Source organism: Nerophis lumbriciformis, linkage group LG11 (genome assembly GCF_033978685.3).
Source record: "Nerophis lumbriciformis linkage group LG11, RoL_Nlum_v2.1, whole genome shotgun sequence".
Lineage (NCBI taxonomy): Eukaryota > Metazoa > Chordata > Actinopteri > Syngnathiformes > Syngnathidae > Nerophis > Nerophis lumbriciformis.
The window spans coordinates 4216378-4233422 of NC_084558.2; the positions used below are offsets into that span (position 1 = coordinate 4216378).

The window sequence follows — 17045 nt, forward strand, 5'->3', positions numbered from 1 at the left end:
GACACCCCTGCACTAAATGGAGCCTGCGTACCACTAGTGGTTCACGTACTATTGTTTGAGAACCACTGGCTTACATAAGTGTTGAAGTCAACTAAAATGTTGCTTTGTTCAGACTTTGCAGGGTTGTCGGATGAGGAAGGTTCCTCCGAGGTCTTCCTCACCACCGATAGCGACTACGACTCCAGCCGAGCCCAAAGCCCCCGCGAGCTGGATCTCCTGCCCCCGTCGCCGCTCTCCACCTCGGCGCCCTTGGAGCCTCGCGGCTTCCTGCGCAGCGACGGCAGCGGAAGCGGTAGAGGCGGCCGAGGAGGCGGTGCACTGAGGGACTCCACGCCGGACGTCCTGCAGGCCTCAGAGCCACAGCGAGGGAGGGACCTCGGAAGGTGCGGCGGCGGCGGCGGCGGCATCCGTTGCGGGGGCGAGCGGCGCCAACGGGGTCCGCCCGAGCTTTTTGACAGCGATTTCATTCTGCCAAGCAGACAGATTGAGCTGTTACACATCACCGAGAAGCGACAGGCCTTTTGTGTGCGCACCAGCAGCCTGGAGTTCCCCTCGGCTGTGTCCGCCAACCGCCAGTCGTACGCCCGCCACGACACTTCGCCCGCCAACTCACCCCAGCAACGCTGGCACAGGCCCTCGTCGGTCGACCGCTGCTGCTCGGCCGAATGCGCCGCGGCACGGCGCCCGCCCGCACGTACGCTGTCTGAGGACAGCGGTACCCAGCAGCTCTCGTCACCAATGACAGCCGCCCACAGGAAGGGGTCCCACGCCACCCTCAGAGTGTACCCCCAGTACCGCACGGGCCTCCCCAAGGAGACCAGTGTCAAGGTACATCTTTGGAACTATACTCTAATTCTCTTTTAATGCGCTTTTAACTTTATTATTTTTTTTAGGCAGCATTAGCTGGTGCAACACTGTCCTGACTCTGGTTGTTTGATGCCTTGCTCAAGGACACTACCAGTAGCAGACTAGCGCTTTTCTAGGACCTAACTTAATGAATTCCATGAATACATTTTTAATGATTTGTTTGATGTTTCAATATAGATTATAAATATTATTTAGTTGTGTTTGAATTCGGGAAAAAAAAGAAATGTATTCCCTTTATAATGCAGATAATCATTAATAATACATCCATTTTTATCGCACTTACAGTATCTAGGTACTCAAAGATGGTTAAATGTTTATATTAAAAGTTTAAAATTTCAACTTCCATTTTAAATTATTAGTAATTATCAATAAATGATACTTCTTGTCATGCCCAACATCAGCTCGGACAGGCCATATAAAAAATCCATCCATCCATTTTCTACCGCTTGTCCCTTTCGGGGTCGCGGGGGGGTGCTGTAGCCTATCCCAGCTGCATTCGGGCGGAAGGCGGGGTACACCCTGGACAAGTCGCCACTTCATCGCAGGGCCAACCATGAATTGATTAACTTGGACCCCTACTTAAACAAGTTGAAAAACTTATTGGGGTGTTACCATTTAGTGGTCAATTGTACGGAATATGTACTGTATTGTGCAATCTACTAATAAAAATCTCAATCAATTAATCAATCAATCAACACAGATAGACAGACAACATTCACATTCACACAGTAGGGCCAATTTATTGTTGCCAATCAACTTATCCCCAGGTGCTGAATATATTTTAGTAATTATTTGAATGTTAATTTATTGTTAAGTTAAATGTTATAAGGATAATAAATAAATAAATATTATACAAATGATGAATAATATTACAATAAATATAAAAGTATGAGAATAATAAATAATAGTATTTATTGTGGTTGAATTAAATGTTAAATTAGTTCCTTTAAATAATCTATTGTATTATTTATTTATTTTGTAGTTATTTTTGAAATACTATATTTTAACATTATTTATTATAAATTGAAGGTATTGATTTCTACTTTAAAATGCTACATCAAACCTTAATAAAAAAATAATAATAGAAAATAAATGTATCTTCTGATGAAGTAATAACCATGATAAATATATATATAGCTATATATATATATATATATATATATATGTATGTGTGGGAAAAAAATCACAAGACTATTTCATCTCTACAGGCCTGTTTCATGAGGGAGGGTACCCTCAATCATCAGGAGATTTTAATGGGAGCATTCGCATACCATGGTTTATATAGGGCACAGAGTGGGTGGGTACAGGCTGGCCTAGGGGCGTGGTGATTGGCTCATGTGTTACCTAGGAGGTGTTTCCGTCTATGGCGGCATGTTGTTACAATTTCGCTGCGCTTGTTGAGGGATGACAGGTCTGGACGGTAAATAATAAACAGTTTCTCTTTCAAGCATAGGTTGCATCTTTTATTACCACTATTGTAAGGTGTGCTGGATGCAAGAATTTGCCATGTTATTGAATATTCAACATTATTGTCTTTGAGGTCCCAAATGTGTTTGCTGAGTTCTGTGGTATTTCGCAGGTTTTTGTTCCTGAAAGAAGCCTTGTGATTGTTCCATCTGGTTTTGAATTCTCCCTCGGTTAATCCTACATATGTGTCGGATGTGTTAATGTCCTTGCGTATTACTTTAGATTGGTAGACAACTGATGTTTGTAAGCACCCCCCGTTGAGAGGGCAATCAGGTTTCTTTCGACAGTTACATCCTTTGTTGGTTTTGGAGTCGCTCTGTCTGGGGGTCGACGGCTCATTTGCAATTGTTTTGTTGTGGTTTGAGCATTTGCAATTGTTTTGTTGTGGTTATATATATATATATATGTATGTATATATATATATATATATGTATGTATGTATGTATGTATGTATGTATGTATGTATATATATATATATATATATATATATATATATAAATATATATATATATATGTATATACAGTATATATATATACATATATATATATATATGTATATATATATAAATATATATATATATGTATATACAGTATGTATATATACATATATATATATGTATGTATATATATATATATATATATATATATATATATATATATATATATATATATATATATAAAAATATAAATACAATTGATTTACCATTAAAAAAAATATGTAAATATAATTAATCAGTTCCAGAGTCAAACTTTGTGTAATTTAGATACCGTAACTGTAATGAAAGTGCAAAAAGAAGTTATAAAAATGTTAATGGTAAAACCGAGCAAAATATGAAGGATACCAATATGTACCTTATTCCCCCTCATACCATCACTTATATTCTTGTAAAAAGTGTGTAGACACAAAAAAAGCCAACAAACAACAATATTTTTAGTTGTTTTGTCTGGATTTTGTACCGTTAGAAAGGCCCATTTCGCTTCAAAATGTCTTGGTGCACAATAAAATGATGTCATCTCTTTGCTTGCAGCTCTGCGTGACGCCGTGCACGTCGGCGGGGGAGATGGTGCAGCTGGTGGTCCAGGAGATGAACCTCGTGTCTCGGAGGATGCTGGGTGGCGGCGATCAGGAGCAAGGCGCCTTCTACGGCCCCGAACAGTTGAAGCACTTCGGCCTGGTGCTGGTGTTGGACGAGAGGGAAAAGTGGCTGCAGGACGACTTCTGTCCCCTGGAGTTGCAAAACCCCTGGCTGAGGGGTAAGTTGTGTGTGCGCATTAAGGAGTACTCGCCGCTTGCACTCAAACACAGCCGAGGCACCACAGTGTGACGCCATACGGGACGTTACTTTTATTATTTAAAAATATGTTTTTTCTCTGGATATGAACAAAAAAAAAAAAAGATTGTCAAAGTGTGCTAAAAAGCTGCAACTTCTATCCTGGCTTCTGCTGAAGACCTGCAGTCGGACTTGTGAGCTGTAGCTGAAACGCTCCATCTTGTAAAAATAACAAACCAGCAAATGGACTTTTAAAGAAAGAAACAAAAAAAAACAAAAAACAAGCAATACTTTTATGTTTATAATGAGGAACAAAACATTGTCATCTTCCAACAATTGTGCTCTTTTATGTTACCGTTGTGAACAAGTTGAGTGTTTTGGATATGACCCAGAATGCACCTGGTTACTAATATACTTAGAGATTAACCCTCAAGAGGTCCTCAGATTTCACCCACTCATTTGACCTGAAAGACAAAAAAACGTCTGCTTCCCAAAAACTGCAGCCAAAATATAATAAGTCACTTTTCTTCGTATCAAACATTAATTATAGTTTTGATCTTTTTAAAGGCCCATACGTTAACATAACAATATCGTTTTTTTGAATTGCAAAACAAAAGTATTTCCCCCAAATCCTTATGATGTTTATACATTTTCAGTGTTTCCTAATTTGGGGGCGGGACTGATATAGCAACATAATCCTCTAATTTGCATAATTGGCCTTGTTGCATTTGCAATAAGTGAGTACAATTCATGAAAGGCAAACAAAATATGTTCAGACATACAAATCTGTCGCTTCTTTTTTTCCAAGTGTCCAAAAACGAACCTAAATGATGTTTTAAGACGTTGACGAGAGCGTCAGAATCGCCCAAAGATCCTTCACGAGATTTGTTGATAGTCACTTTTTAGAAAAAGAGCATCTTGAGGCGTCTGATTACGCGCTGGATGTAGTGACAAAGTAGACAAGTTGGCAACACTGGTCCATCCTGCTGAGTCTTTTTATTCTCTGGCAGACTAAGTGCATCATAATGAGCATGGGCAAACATTTGGCATCACATTTGTTTGATATTCCATTTTCTACCCCTTGTCCCTTTGAAGACATTATCAATCAATCAATCAATCAATCTTTATTTATATAGCCCTAAATCACAAGTGTCTCAAAGGGCTGCACAAGCCACAACGACATCCTCGGTACAAAGCCCACATACGGGCAAGGAAAAACTCACCCCAGTGGGACGTCGATGTGAATGACTATGAGAAACCTTGGAGAGGACCGCATATGTGGGTAACCCCCCCCCTCTAGGGGAGACCGAAAGCAATGGATGTCGAGTGGGTCTGACATAATATTGTGAGAGTCCAGTCCATAGTGGATCCAACATAATAGTAAGAGTCCAGTCCATAGTGGGGCCAGCAGGACACCATCCCGAGCGGAGACGGGTCAGCAGCGTAGAGATGTTCCCAGCCGATGCACAGGCGAGCGGTCCACCCCGGGTCCCGACTCTGGACAGCCAGCACTTCATCCATGGCCACCGGACCTGTGCCCCCCCCCCCTCAAGGAAAAGGGGAGCAGAGGAGAAAAGAAAAGAAACGGCAGATCAACTGGTCTAACAGGGGGGCTATTTAAAGGCTAGAGTATACAAATGAGTTTTAAGATGGGACTTAAATGCTTCTACTGAGGTAGCATCTCTAATTGTTACCGGGAGGGCATTCCATAGTATTGGAGCCCGAATAGAAAACGCTCTATAGCCCGCAGACTTTTTTTGGGCTCTGGGAATCACTAATAAGCCGGAGTTCTTTGAACGCAGATTTCTTGCCGGGACATATGGTACAATGCAATCGACAAGATAGGACGGAGCTAGACCGTGTAGTATTTTATACGTAAGTAGTAAAACCTTAAAGTCACATCTTAAGTGCACAGGAAGCCAGTGCAGGTGAGCCAGTATAGGCGTAATATGATCAAACTTTCTTGTTCTTGTCAAAAGTCTAGCAGCCGCATTTTGTACCAACTGTAATTTTTTAATGCTAGACATAGGGAGACCCGAAAATAATACGTTACAGTAGTCGAGACGAGACGTAACGAACGCATGAATAATGATCTCAGCGTCGCTAGTGGATAAAATAGAACGAATTAACATTCGTTCATTAAGTGAATTATATTTATATAGCACTTTTCTCTAGTGACTCAAAGCGCTTTACATGGTGAAAACCCAATATCTAAGTTACATTTAAACCAGTGTGGGTGGCACTGGGAGCAGGTGGGTAAAGTGTCTTGCCCAAGGACGCAACGGCAGTGACTAGGATGGCGAAAGCGGGGATCGAACCTGCAACCCTCAGGTTGATGGCACGGCCACTCTACCAACCGAGCTATACCGCCCCAGATATAGGAAACACTGATCTTGATACAGACATCGGACCAAAAAACGTCACTTTACTCAGAAACGGCTGCAAAATTTCAACAATTAATACTTTTACACGTTTAACCAATCAAAGTACTTCAACTTGAATTTCACAGTACATATCAAATAGTAATTATAGTTTGGGGATTTTAACTTTTAAAAGTTTCCATAAGTTAAAGCACACATTTTGTACTTTTTTATCCATTTTATTATGCTACAGCCTTATTTCATAAGGCTATAACATAATAAAATGTGGAAAAATGCATATTTCTCCTCAAAATTCTACACACAACACCCCATAAAGACGATGCGAAAACTTTTTGTTAAATAATTTAGCAATTTAAATTTTTTTTAAATCACTTGTACATAAGTATTCACAGCCTTTGCTTAACACTGCATGCTTTGGATGGGGAAAAGTAGCACCATCTGGTGGATAAATATGAAAAAAAAATATGAAGGGCAGTTTTTTCCATGAAAGGTTTCATTAGTTGACGCTAAGAAAAATGTGGGATGCATTTTTTTATTAATTTTTTTGTCATGAGGAACAAATGTGCCGGCATTTGTGTAGTGTTTTGTTTTTGTTTTTAAAATGTCAAAACAATCTCTTAAGGGTTAACTTGGCGCAGGTGCTTTTCTTTTCAGAGCAGTTTCATAATAAATAACTGGAGAAAAAAAAAAAAAAACTATTTAAACGGGAGGACATTTTACCCAACAACAAAAGGACACCTCTCACTCAGATATTTATTTTGAAGACTTTTTTTTTTCCGTGCTCGACTGAAATAATTGTAGCAACAGACGAAGTTGGAGGACGGGCGACGTCGCCACATCTGGTTACCGTGGCGACCTAGTGTTTACAAAGTGGACTTTGCTTCAAAGGTGCATCTACTGTATTAAAATGTGTTTTTAATAACGACGGCTGTGTTAGCGCTTAGCTTTTCCTTTGACTCCATGTTGTCCAAAGTGTTGTTTTTCCCAAGAAATGTAAATAAACACGCCAGCGTGTCGAATGTGGGACGACGGCGGGGGAGGCGAAAAGACGAGGACTTTGTTGGTTTGTTTACAAGGAGCTGTCGGCGGAGTCGCGAAGGAGACGTCGCGTCACTTTTTTTGAAAATCTATTTTTATTGAACAATAAACGAGCGTGACCAAGAACGAAGTAAAAAAAGCTGCTTTGTGTCGTCTCTCTGAGCACTTCCTGTTGGAGAGGGAGCGCCACCTGTTGTTAAACTCTGTTTGGCCATCATCCATAAGTGCATCACATTTTCTCTGGAGCTTATTCCGCTTCACTTTTGTGACGCACTTACACACACACACACACACACCAAATGAACCAGGCTCCTTGCAATGACCTCACACACGCAGTCGATGAAAAGCGAGTGGAGGGCAGCTGTGTGCGGCGGTACAAATGAGCAAATGGAAGCCTCCGGAAGGCGTGTGTGTGTGGACAATGAATGTCCTCATGCACTTTTCCAACTGGACCGCTTCTTCTTCTTATCAGGAACTATTGTCCCATCAAGACATCAAGTGAACGCGATCTAATTCTAGTCAGCAGCCATTTTTATTACACTTTATCTTCTTAATACTGTCAAAATAATACTTTAAAGGAGCCAGCGTACAGCTTGTGTATCAAGCTTGTATACCCTTAACCAGATACTATAGTAAAGATGCGTGCCCAATCACTTATAAGAAATTGATTGATTTTCAATCATCTGACTGTTTACTAGAAGGTCAAATTGCATCCATCCATCTTCTTCCGCTTATCTTGAAGTCAGGTCGCGGGGGCAGCAGCCCAAGCAAGGAAGCCCAGACTTCCCTTTTCCCAGCTACTTTGTCCAGCTCCTCCCGGGGGTCAAGTGAATCATAATGAATCATATTCGGTACTATACCACCTCTGAAAAGCACCGGCCCCCCCAAAACCCCGCGCCCCTGTCATGGTCATGGTTTACGAGCAGAGGAGCATGTTCGGCAACACACGATCACAGAGTACTTACAAGCAGACACAGTGTGTAAACAGAAAAGGGAGAACGGACGCATTTTGGCTTAAAAACTAACGATAAAGGTGAAGTTATAACACTGAAAGGTGCTTTAAGACATGGCTAGTTAGCTACCGGCTAATGTCCAGCTGCTGTCGGCAGTGTTTTAGCTACTTCTAAATCACTAATCCTGGTCTCCATGGCGACAAATAAAGTACGTTTCTTACAAGTATCATCCCTGCAGGACGAGGAATAGCAAAACATGCTTTACTACACACTAGAGATGCGCGGTTTGCGGACACAACCGCGGAGTCCGCGGATTATCCGCGGATCGGGCGGATGAAATTAAAAAAACTAAGATTTTATCCGCTCGCGGGTCGGGTCGGGCGGATTAATTTTTTTTTTTTTTTTTTTTTTTTTTGCGGGTGGCAGTTAAACCAATTCGGTACATAGTTAAATGTTGTTACCCACATACGAAAAACGAGCAGGCACCTGCTGCATATGCCGCAACAGAAGAAAAAAAAGAAAAGAGATGGACACTTTTACGGAGCGGAGAAGGGACGCCTCGCCGGGGTCCGGGACCGAGGCCCCTTCCCCCGAGAGGGCCCCACCGGGAGCCGTAGCTGAGGCGATCCGCGAGAAGGGCCCGACGCACGTCCAGGGTCACTACCGCGCCCACCGCACCGACACCCCGCCTCGTCCGCTTTCGCCGCGGCCGGCGTCACGCGCAGCAGGTAAGCAGCTTACCTGCCCGCCACCCCCGTGGCCGGGGGCTCGTAACATGGGTCACTCCGCGCGCTCCGCCCGCGCAGCTTACCTGCTTGCCACCCCTGTTGCCGGGGGTGCGTAACAGGGGTCACTCCGCGCGTAGTGCGCTCATGAAAGGGGTGGGGCTCACCCTGGTTGATATAGAGAGCAGGACGGTGGCCATGGAAGTTGGAACCCGCTAAGGAGTGTGTAACAACCCACCTGCCGAATCAACTAGCCCTGAAAATGGATGGCGCTGGAGCGTGGGCCCATATCTGGCCGTCGCCGGCAGCGAGACGCGCTTGGAGGTGCGCTCAGCGCGGCTCCCATATGATTGCGCACTGGTGTGCGTCTGGGTCGTGACAGCGTGGCACGCGAATGTCTGTGCTGCATTGGATCAGTCTCCTTTCTTTAACAGGCAAAAGCTTTATAACCTCACCATACCTGCCAACTTTTAAATCAGAAAAACCTAGTAGCCAGGGTCCAAGGGCCGCAGGCCCCAGTAGGTCCAGGACAAAGTCCTGGTGGAGGGTTCAGGGCTTCGCCCCCCGACGCAAAATGACTATTAGCATTCAGACAGGTTAAAATGTTGCTAAAACCATCACTTTTCTATCAGTCACAGTGACTTTTCAAAACAAAAATATTACAGCAAAAATCATATGGGTTGATTGACATGTTTATTCTGTAAGCTAACTTCAATAGTTTGAAATTATTTTGACAGTTAATGCCAGTTATCCTGTCAACCTTTCACAAGGCTTCAATTTGTTAATTAGTATGTCGTGCTGTGAAATACAGCCGACAGGATTGCGCATGCATGGTGCAGGAGAACAAAGGACTTCTTTCATTTAAGGTTTGTGATAAACCATCAAACTCATTCGTTAAAAGGACTCTATAGTAATATAAAGCGAATTTTTCTGGACATTATCATGCAAGAAAAGTTTATTTTTGGGATCGCGATCACCGCGTAATGATTTTTAAAGGTTGCATTACATTATTAACTGTCCCATGTGATCAGCCAGTGCGATTGGAAGTCCATGCTCAATTATTGCCTCCGTAAATAAAACTTCGGCATTTATCACATCCAAAGAATCTGTTTGGGCGACGAAAAACGTTGAAAGTTTTCCACTTGTATCGCTAGCAACGGCATTAGACTTGTGTTTTTTTGTCCCAACGTGGTCTTTTACATCGCTAATTCCTCCGTGTCCGATCGAAAAATCTTGTCTGCACAAGGTGCAATTCGCGTAGTTTTCACCCTTTTTTAAATTTTTTTATTAATATTAGATATATAACAACGGGCGGATGGTGGGCGGATGCAGTTCTGATCAAACGTTACATCGGGTGGATGGCGGATGGTTGACGACTTTCTGACGCGGTCGCGGATGAAATAATTGCCTATCCGCGCATCTCTACTACACACCGTAGCTCACCATCGTCAAAATGTAAACAAACGCCATTGGTGGATCTACACCTGACATCCACTGTAATGATACCAAGTACAGGAGCGCATCTAGTCGATACTACTATGATTACGTCGATATTTTTTGGCATCACATCTTCTTTTGTTTTTTTTAAAATGTATATTATGTTTATAAACGCGGGAAATATGTCCCTGGACACATGAGGACTTTGAATATGACCAATGTATGATCCTGTAACTATATGGTATCGGGTTATTACATTTTAACAGAAGTGTAGATAGAACATGTTAAAAGAGAAAATAAGCAGATATTAACAGTAAATGAACAAGTAGATTAATAATTAATTTTTATAGCTTGTCCTTAATCATTTTGACAAAATAATAGAATGATAAATAACACAATATGTTACTGCATATGTCAGCAGCTAAATTAGGAGCCTTTGTTTGTTTACTTACTACTAAAAGACAAGTTGTTTTGTATGTTCACTATTTTATTTAAGGACAAACTTGCAATAAGAAACATATGTTTTAATGTACGCTAAGATCTTTTGTTAAAATAAAGCCAATAATGCCATTTTTTTGTGGTCCGCTTTATTTAGAAAAGTACCGAAAATTGTATTACCAATACCAAAATATTGGTATCGGGACAACACTATTCATGTTATTACTTACTTCCCATTTTTGATTAAAGTAAAAAAAAAAAAAATAGTTAATTCAAGACATCTATAGATTTTCAATATGGGATTCATTTAAACGTGGAGTATAACCATTCATAAAGTGTTCAAACTTTAGTCAGACCTTGTCCGTTCACAGCACAGGATCTATTGATTTTAAATATATGTGGCACCAAATTGTCTGCTGGGGTCAAAGGTCACCAACTTAACATTTAAAATTATTAATGTTTTTGGTAACACTTTAGTATGAGGAACATATTCACCATTAATTAGTTGCTTATTAACATGCAAATTAGTAACATATTGACTCTTAATTAGGCAAGGCAACTTTATTTGTATAGCACTTTTCATACACAAGGCAGACTCAAAGTGCTTCACAGCACATGTGGTACAACAAAGTGAAATGAAAGAAAATAAAAGCAAAATTGAAATGCAGACAATAAAAACTAAAAACAGTGCGGACGTTAAAAGTTAAAAGATTGAAAGATTTAGCTGAAAGCTCAGGTGAACATACAAGTTTTCAGTCTAGTTTGGGGAAAGTCTGACATCTTCAGGAAGTTTATTCCAGCTATTTGTTGCATAGTGACTGAATGATGCTCTCCCTTGATTTGAGTTTACTCTGTAAACCGCTAGAGATTGGTCTCAGAAGATCTTAGTGATCTAGAGCAGTGGACCAGTCAACGCTTGAAAATTTTTCCCACAGACCAGGGGGGTATGGTATTTTTTTTTTTTTTTTTTTTTTTTTTTTGTCATAAAGAAATACAATACCTACTCAGTGGCCCAGTGGTTAGAGTGTCCGCCCTGAGATCGGTAGGTTGTGAGTTCAAACCCCGGCCGAGTCATACCAAAGACTATAAAAATGGGACCCATTACCTCCCTGCTTGGCACTCAGCATCAAGGGTTGGAATTGGGGGTTAAATCACCAAACATGATTCCCGGGCGGGGCACCGCTGCTGCCCACTGCTCCCCTCACCTCCCAGGGGGTGATCAAGGGTGATGGGTCAAATGCAGAGAATAATTTCGCCACACCTAGTGTGTGTGTGACAATCATTGGTACTTTAACTTTAACTTTAACAATCATGTGTGCTTACAGACTGTATCCCTGCAGACTGTATTGATCTATATTGATATATAATGTATATATTGAGGTTTTTTTATGTTGATTTAGTAAAAAATAAAAAATAAATTTTTTTATTTTTTTATTTATTTTTTTATTTCTTGTGCGGCCCGGTACCAATCGGTCCACGGACCGGTACCGGGCCGCGGCCCGGTGGTTGGGGACCACTGATCTAGAGGGCTTATATAGTGGGAGCATATCGGTGATATACTTCGGCCCTAGACCATGTAGTGATTTATATGTGAGTTATTATTATTAGTAATTATTAAGTACTTATTAATGCCTTATTCTGCATGGCCCTAACCCTCTAACCCTAGCCCAGTGGTTCTCAAACTTTTTTTGTCATCCCCCACTTTAGACAAGGGGGAGTTTTCAAGCCCCACCTGCCCCCATCGCCCCAACAGAGCGCTAATGCCAAGCTTTAACATTTTCAAATGTGTTGAACATTAAGTTGTATACATTCAAACTCAATAACATAAAATAACATCAAGTTCAATGATAAATAAAATAACTGTGCAGCTGTGGTACAACTTGCATCAAGTTCAATAATAAATAAAATAACTTCCATCAAGTTCAATAATAAATAAAACAAAGTGTTATAACTTGCATCACGTTCAATAATAAATAAAAAAAAGTGATATAACTTGCATCAAGTTCAATAATAAATCAAAAAAAGTGTTATAACTTGCATCAAGTTCAATAATAAATCAAAAAAAGTGTTATAACTTGCATCACGTTCAATAATAAATCAAAAAAAGTGTTATAACTTGCATCAAGTTCAATAATAAATCAAATAAAAGTGTTATAACTTGCATCAAGTTCAATAATAAATCAAATAACTTACATCAAGTTCAATAATAAATCAAAAAAAGTGTTATAACTTGCATCAAGTTCAATAATAAATAAAACAAAAGTGTTATAACTTGCATCAAGTTCAATAATAAATAAAACAAAAGTGTTATAACTTGCATCAAGTTCAATAATCAATCAAAAAAAGTGTTATAACTTGCATCAAGTTCAATAATAAATCAAATAACTTGCACCAAGTTCAATAATAAATCAAATAACTTGCACCAAGTTCAATAACAGAGCGCTAATGCCAAGCTTTAACATTTTCAAATTTGTTGAACATTAAGTTGTATACATTCAAACTCAATAACATAAAATAACATCAAGTTCAATGATAAATAAAATAACTGTGCAGCTGTGGTACAACTTGCATCAAGTTCAATAATAAATAAAATAACTTCCATCAAGTTCAATAATAAATAAAACAAAGTGTTATAACTTGCATCACGTTCAATAATAAATAAAAAAAAGTGATATAACTTGCATCAAGTTCAATAATAAATCAAAAAAAGTGTTATAACTTGCATCACGTTCAATAATAAAAAAAAAAAAGTGTTATAACTTGCATCAAGTTCAATAATAAATCAAATAAAAGTGTTATAACGTGCATCAAGTTCAATAATAGATCAAAAAAAGTGTTATAACTTGCATCAAGTTCAATAATAAATAAAACAAAAGTGTTATAACTTGCATCAAGTTCAATAATAAATAAAACAAAAGTGTTATAACTTGCATCAAGTTCAATAATAAATCAAAAAAAGTGTTATAACTTGCATCAAGTTCAATAATAAATCAAATAACTTGCACCAAGTTCAATAATAAATCAAATAACTTGCACCAAGTTCAATAACAGAGCGCTAATGCCAAGCTTTAACATTTTCAAATTTGTTGAACATTAAGTTGTATACATTCAAACTCAATAACATAAAATAACATCAAGTTCAATGATAAATAAAATAACTGTGCAGCTGTGGTACAACTTGCATCAAGTTCAATAATAAATAAAATAACTTCCATCAAGTTCAATAATAAATAAAACAAAGTGATATAACTTGCATCAAGTTCAATAATAAATCAAAAAAAGTGTTATAACTTGCATCAAGTTCAATAATAAATCAAAAAAAGTGTTATAACTTGCATCACGTTCAATAATAAATCAAAAAAAGTGTTATAACTTGCATCAAGTTCAATAATAAATCAAATAAAAGTGTTATAACTTGCATCAAGTTCAATAATAAATCAAATAAAAGTGGTATAACTTGCATCAAGTTCAATAATAAATCAAATAACTTACATCAAGTTCAATAATAAATCAAAAAAAGTGTTATAACTTGCATCAAGTTCAATAATAAATAAAACAAAAGTGTTATAACTTGCATCAAGTTCAATAATAAATAAAACAAAAGTGTTATAACTTGCATCAAGTTCAATAATAAATCAAAAAAAGTGTTATAACTTGCATCAAGTTCAATAATAAATCAAATAACTTGCACCAAGTTCAATAATAAATCAAATAACTTGCACCAAGTTCAATAACAGAGCGCTAATGCCAAGCTTTAACATTTTCAAATTTGTTGAACATTAAGTTGTATACATTCAAACTCAATAACATAAAATAACATCAAGTTCAATGATAAATAAAATAACTGTGCAGCTGTGGTACAACTTGCATCAAGTTCAATAATAAATAAAATAACTTCCATCAAGTTCAATAATAAATAAAACAAAGTGTTATAACTTGCATCACGTTCAATAATAAATCAAAAAAAGTGTTATAACTTGCATCAAGTTCAATAATAAATCAAAAAAAGTGTTATAACTTGCATCACGTTCAATAATAAATCAAAAAAAGTGTTATAACTTGCATCAAGTTCAATAATAAATCAAATAAAAGTGTTATAACTTGCATCAAGTTCAATAATAAATCAAATAAAAGTGGTATAACTTGCATCAAGTTCAATAATAAATCAAATAACTTACATCAAGTTCAATAATAAATCAAAAAAAGTGTTATAACTTGCATCAAGTTCAATAATAAATAAAACAAAAGTGTTATAACTTGCATCAAGTTCAATAATAAATAAAACAAAAGTGTTATAACTTGCATCAAGTTCAATAATAAATCAAAAAAAGTGTTATAACTTGCATCAAGTTCAATAATAAATCAAATAACTTGCACCAAGTTCAATAATAAATCAAATAACTTGCACCAAGTTCAATAACAGAGCGCTAATGCCAAGCTTTAACATTTTCAAATTTGTTGAACATTAAGTTGTATACATTCAAACTCAATAACATAAAATAACATCAAGTTCAATGATAAATAAAATAACTGTGCAGCTGTGGTACAACTTGCATCAAGTTCAATAATAAATAAAATAACTTCCATCAAGTTCAATAATAAATAAAACAAAGTGTTATAACTTGCATCACGTTCAATAATAAATAAATAAAAGTGATATAACTTGCATCAAGTTCAATAATAAATCAAAAAAAGTGTTATAACTTGCATCACGTTCAATAATAAATCAAAAAAAGTGTTATAACTTGCATCACGTTCAATAATATATCAAAAAAAGTGTTATAACTTGCATCAAGTTCAATAATAAATCAAATAAAAGTGTTATAACTTGCATCAAGTTCAATAATAAATCAAATAACTTACATCAAGTTCAATAATAAATCAAAAAAAGTGTTATAACTTGCATCAAGTTCAATAATAAATCAAATAACTTGCACCAAGTTCAATAATAAATCAAATAACTTGCACCAAGTTCAATAACAGAGCGCTAATGCCAAGCTTTAACATTTTCAAATTTGTTGAACATTAAGTTGTATACATTCAAACTCAATAACATAAAATAACATCAAGTTCAATGATAAATAAAATAACTGTGCAGCTGTGGTACAACTTGCATCAAGTTCAATAATAAATAAAATAACTTCCATCAAGTTCAATAATAAATAAAACAAAGTGTTATAACTTGCATCACGTTCAATAATAAATAAAAAAAAGTGATATAACTTGCATCAAGTTCAATAATAAATCAAAAAAAGTGTTATAACTTGCATCACGTTCAATAATAAATCAAAAAAAGTGTTATAACTTGCATCGAGTTCAATAATAAATCAAATAAAAGTGTTATAACTTGCATCAAGTTCAATAATAAATCAAATAACTTACATCAAGTTCAATAATAAATCAAAAAAAGTGTTATAACTTGCATCAAGTTCAATAATAAATAAAACAAAAGTGTTATAACTTGCATCAAGTTCAATAATAAATAAAACAAAAGTGTTATAACTTGCATCAAGTTCAATAATAAATCAAAAAAAGTGTTATAACTTGCATCAAGTTCAATAATAAATCAAATAACTTGCACCAAGTTCAATAATAAATACAATAAAAGTGCCACTTTGCAATCTTTGCAAAAAAAAAAAGGAGGAGCTATGCATTTGGCAAGACAGGGCAAGTGACAGCACTTTCCCCCAGAAGAGCCACCTTGCTTCACTGTGAAACAGCACGGCTGTATGATCAGCTCCCATATCCTCACACAGTGCAGAGAACAGTCGCACTTTCAGTGGTCGTGTTTTGATCAAATTTACCGCGCTCACAACATCTGTTAAAACCTCATTGAGTTCGGGGCTGAGCTGCCTTGACGCGAGTGCTTCCCGGTGAATGACACAGTGTGTGCCCGTCAGATTTTTGTTTCTCTGCAGGCGCTGGCTCTGGCTCGACGACCTTTGAGGTGCGAGTCACAAATGTATATATTTGTGTAATTGTGGTCCACACATTAGCCTGCTACCCATCCGCGCGAAAGTTTGTTCCGCTTAGCCCCGCCCCCAATAGTTACTGTCAAACTTTCGCTCGTACCGAGAAATATAAAGCCTACAGTAAAAATAAGTACCGGTAATTTCCATTTATTTATATAGCGGATTTCACAGACAGAATCACAAAATGATTTACAGTGTGCATAGAAAATGAAAGCATAGTAAAAAAAATAATCTAAGAATATAATAATAAATAAAAAAAATTTAAAGTGAAATTTCCTCCCGTTCCTCGCGCCCCACCTGTCATGTCTCTATTCCCCACCAATGGGGCGCGCCCCACACTTTGAGAAACGCTGCTCTAACCCTCTAACTCTCTAACCCTCTAACCCTAACCCTCTAACCCGAACCCTCTAACTCTCTAACCCTCTAACCCGAACCCTCTAACCCTCTAACCCTCTAACTCTCTAGCCCTCTAACCCTCTAACTCTCTAACCCTCTA

The 17045-nt window shown here is 37.8% G+C and overlaps 1 protein-coding gene across 1 annotated transcript in view; it reads left to right on the forward strand.

Annotated features, from left to right (window-relative positions):
• ankfn1b (ankyrin repeat and fibronectin type III domain containing 1b) overlaps positions 1 to 17045 on the forward strand; it is a 247154-nt gene that overhangs the window by 209467 nt on the left and 20642 nt on the right. Inside the window, exons 19-20 of the mRNA XM_061967684.2 lie at positions 113 to 828; positions 3363 to 3588. Of these exons, the coding sequence (XP_061823668.2) occupies positions 113 to 828; positions 3363 to 3588 (942 nt within the window). The remainder of the gene's footprint in view (positions 1 to 112; positions 829 to 3362; positions 3589 to 17045) is intronic.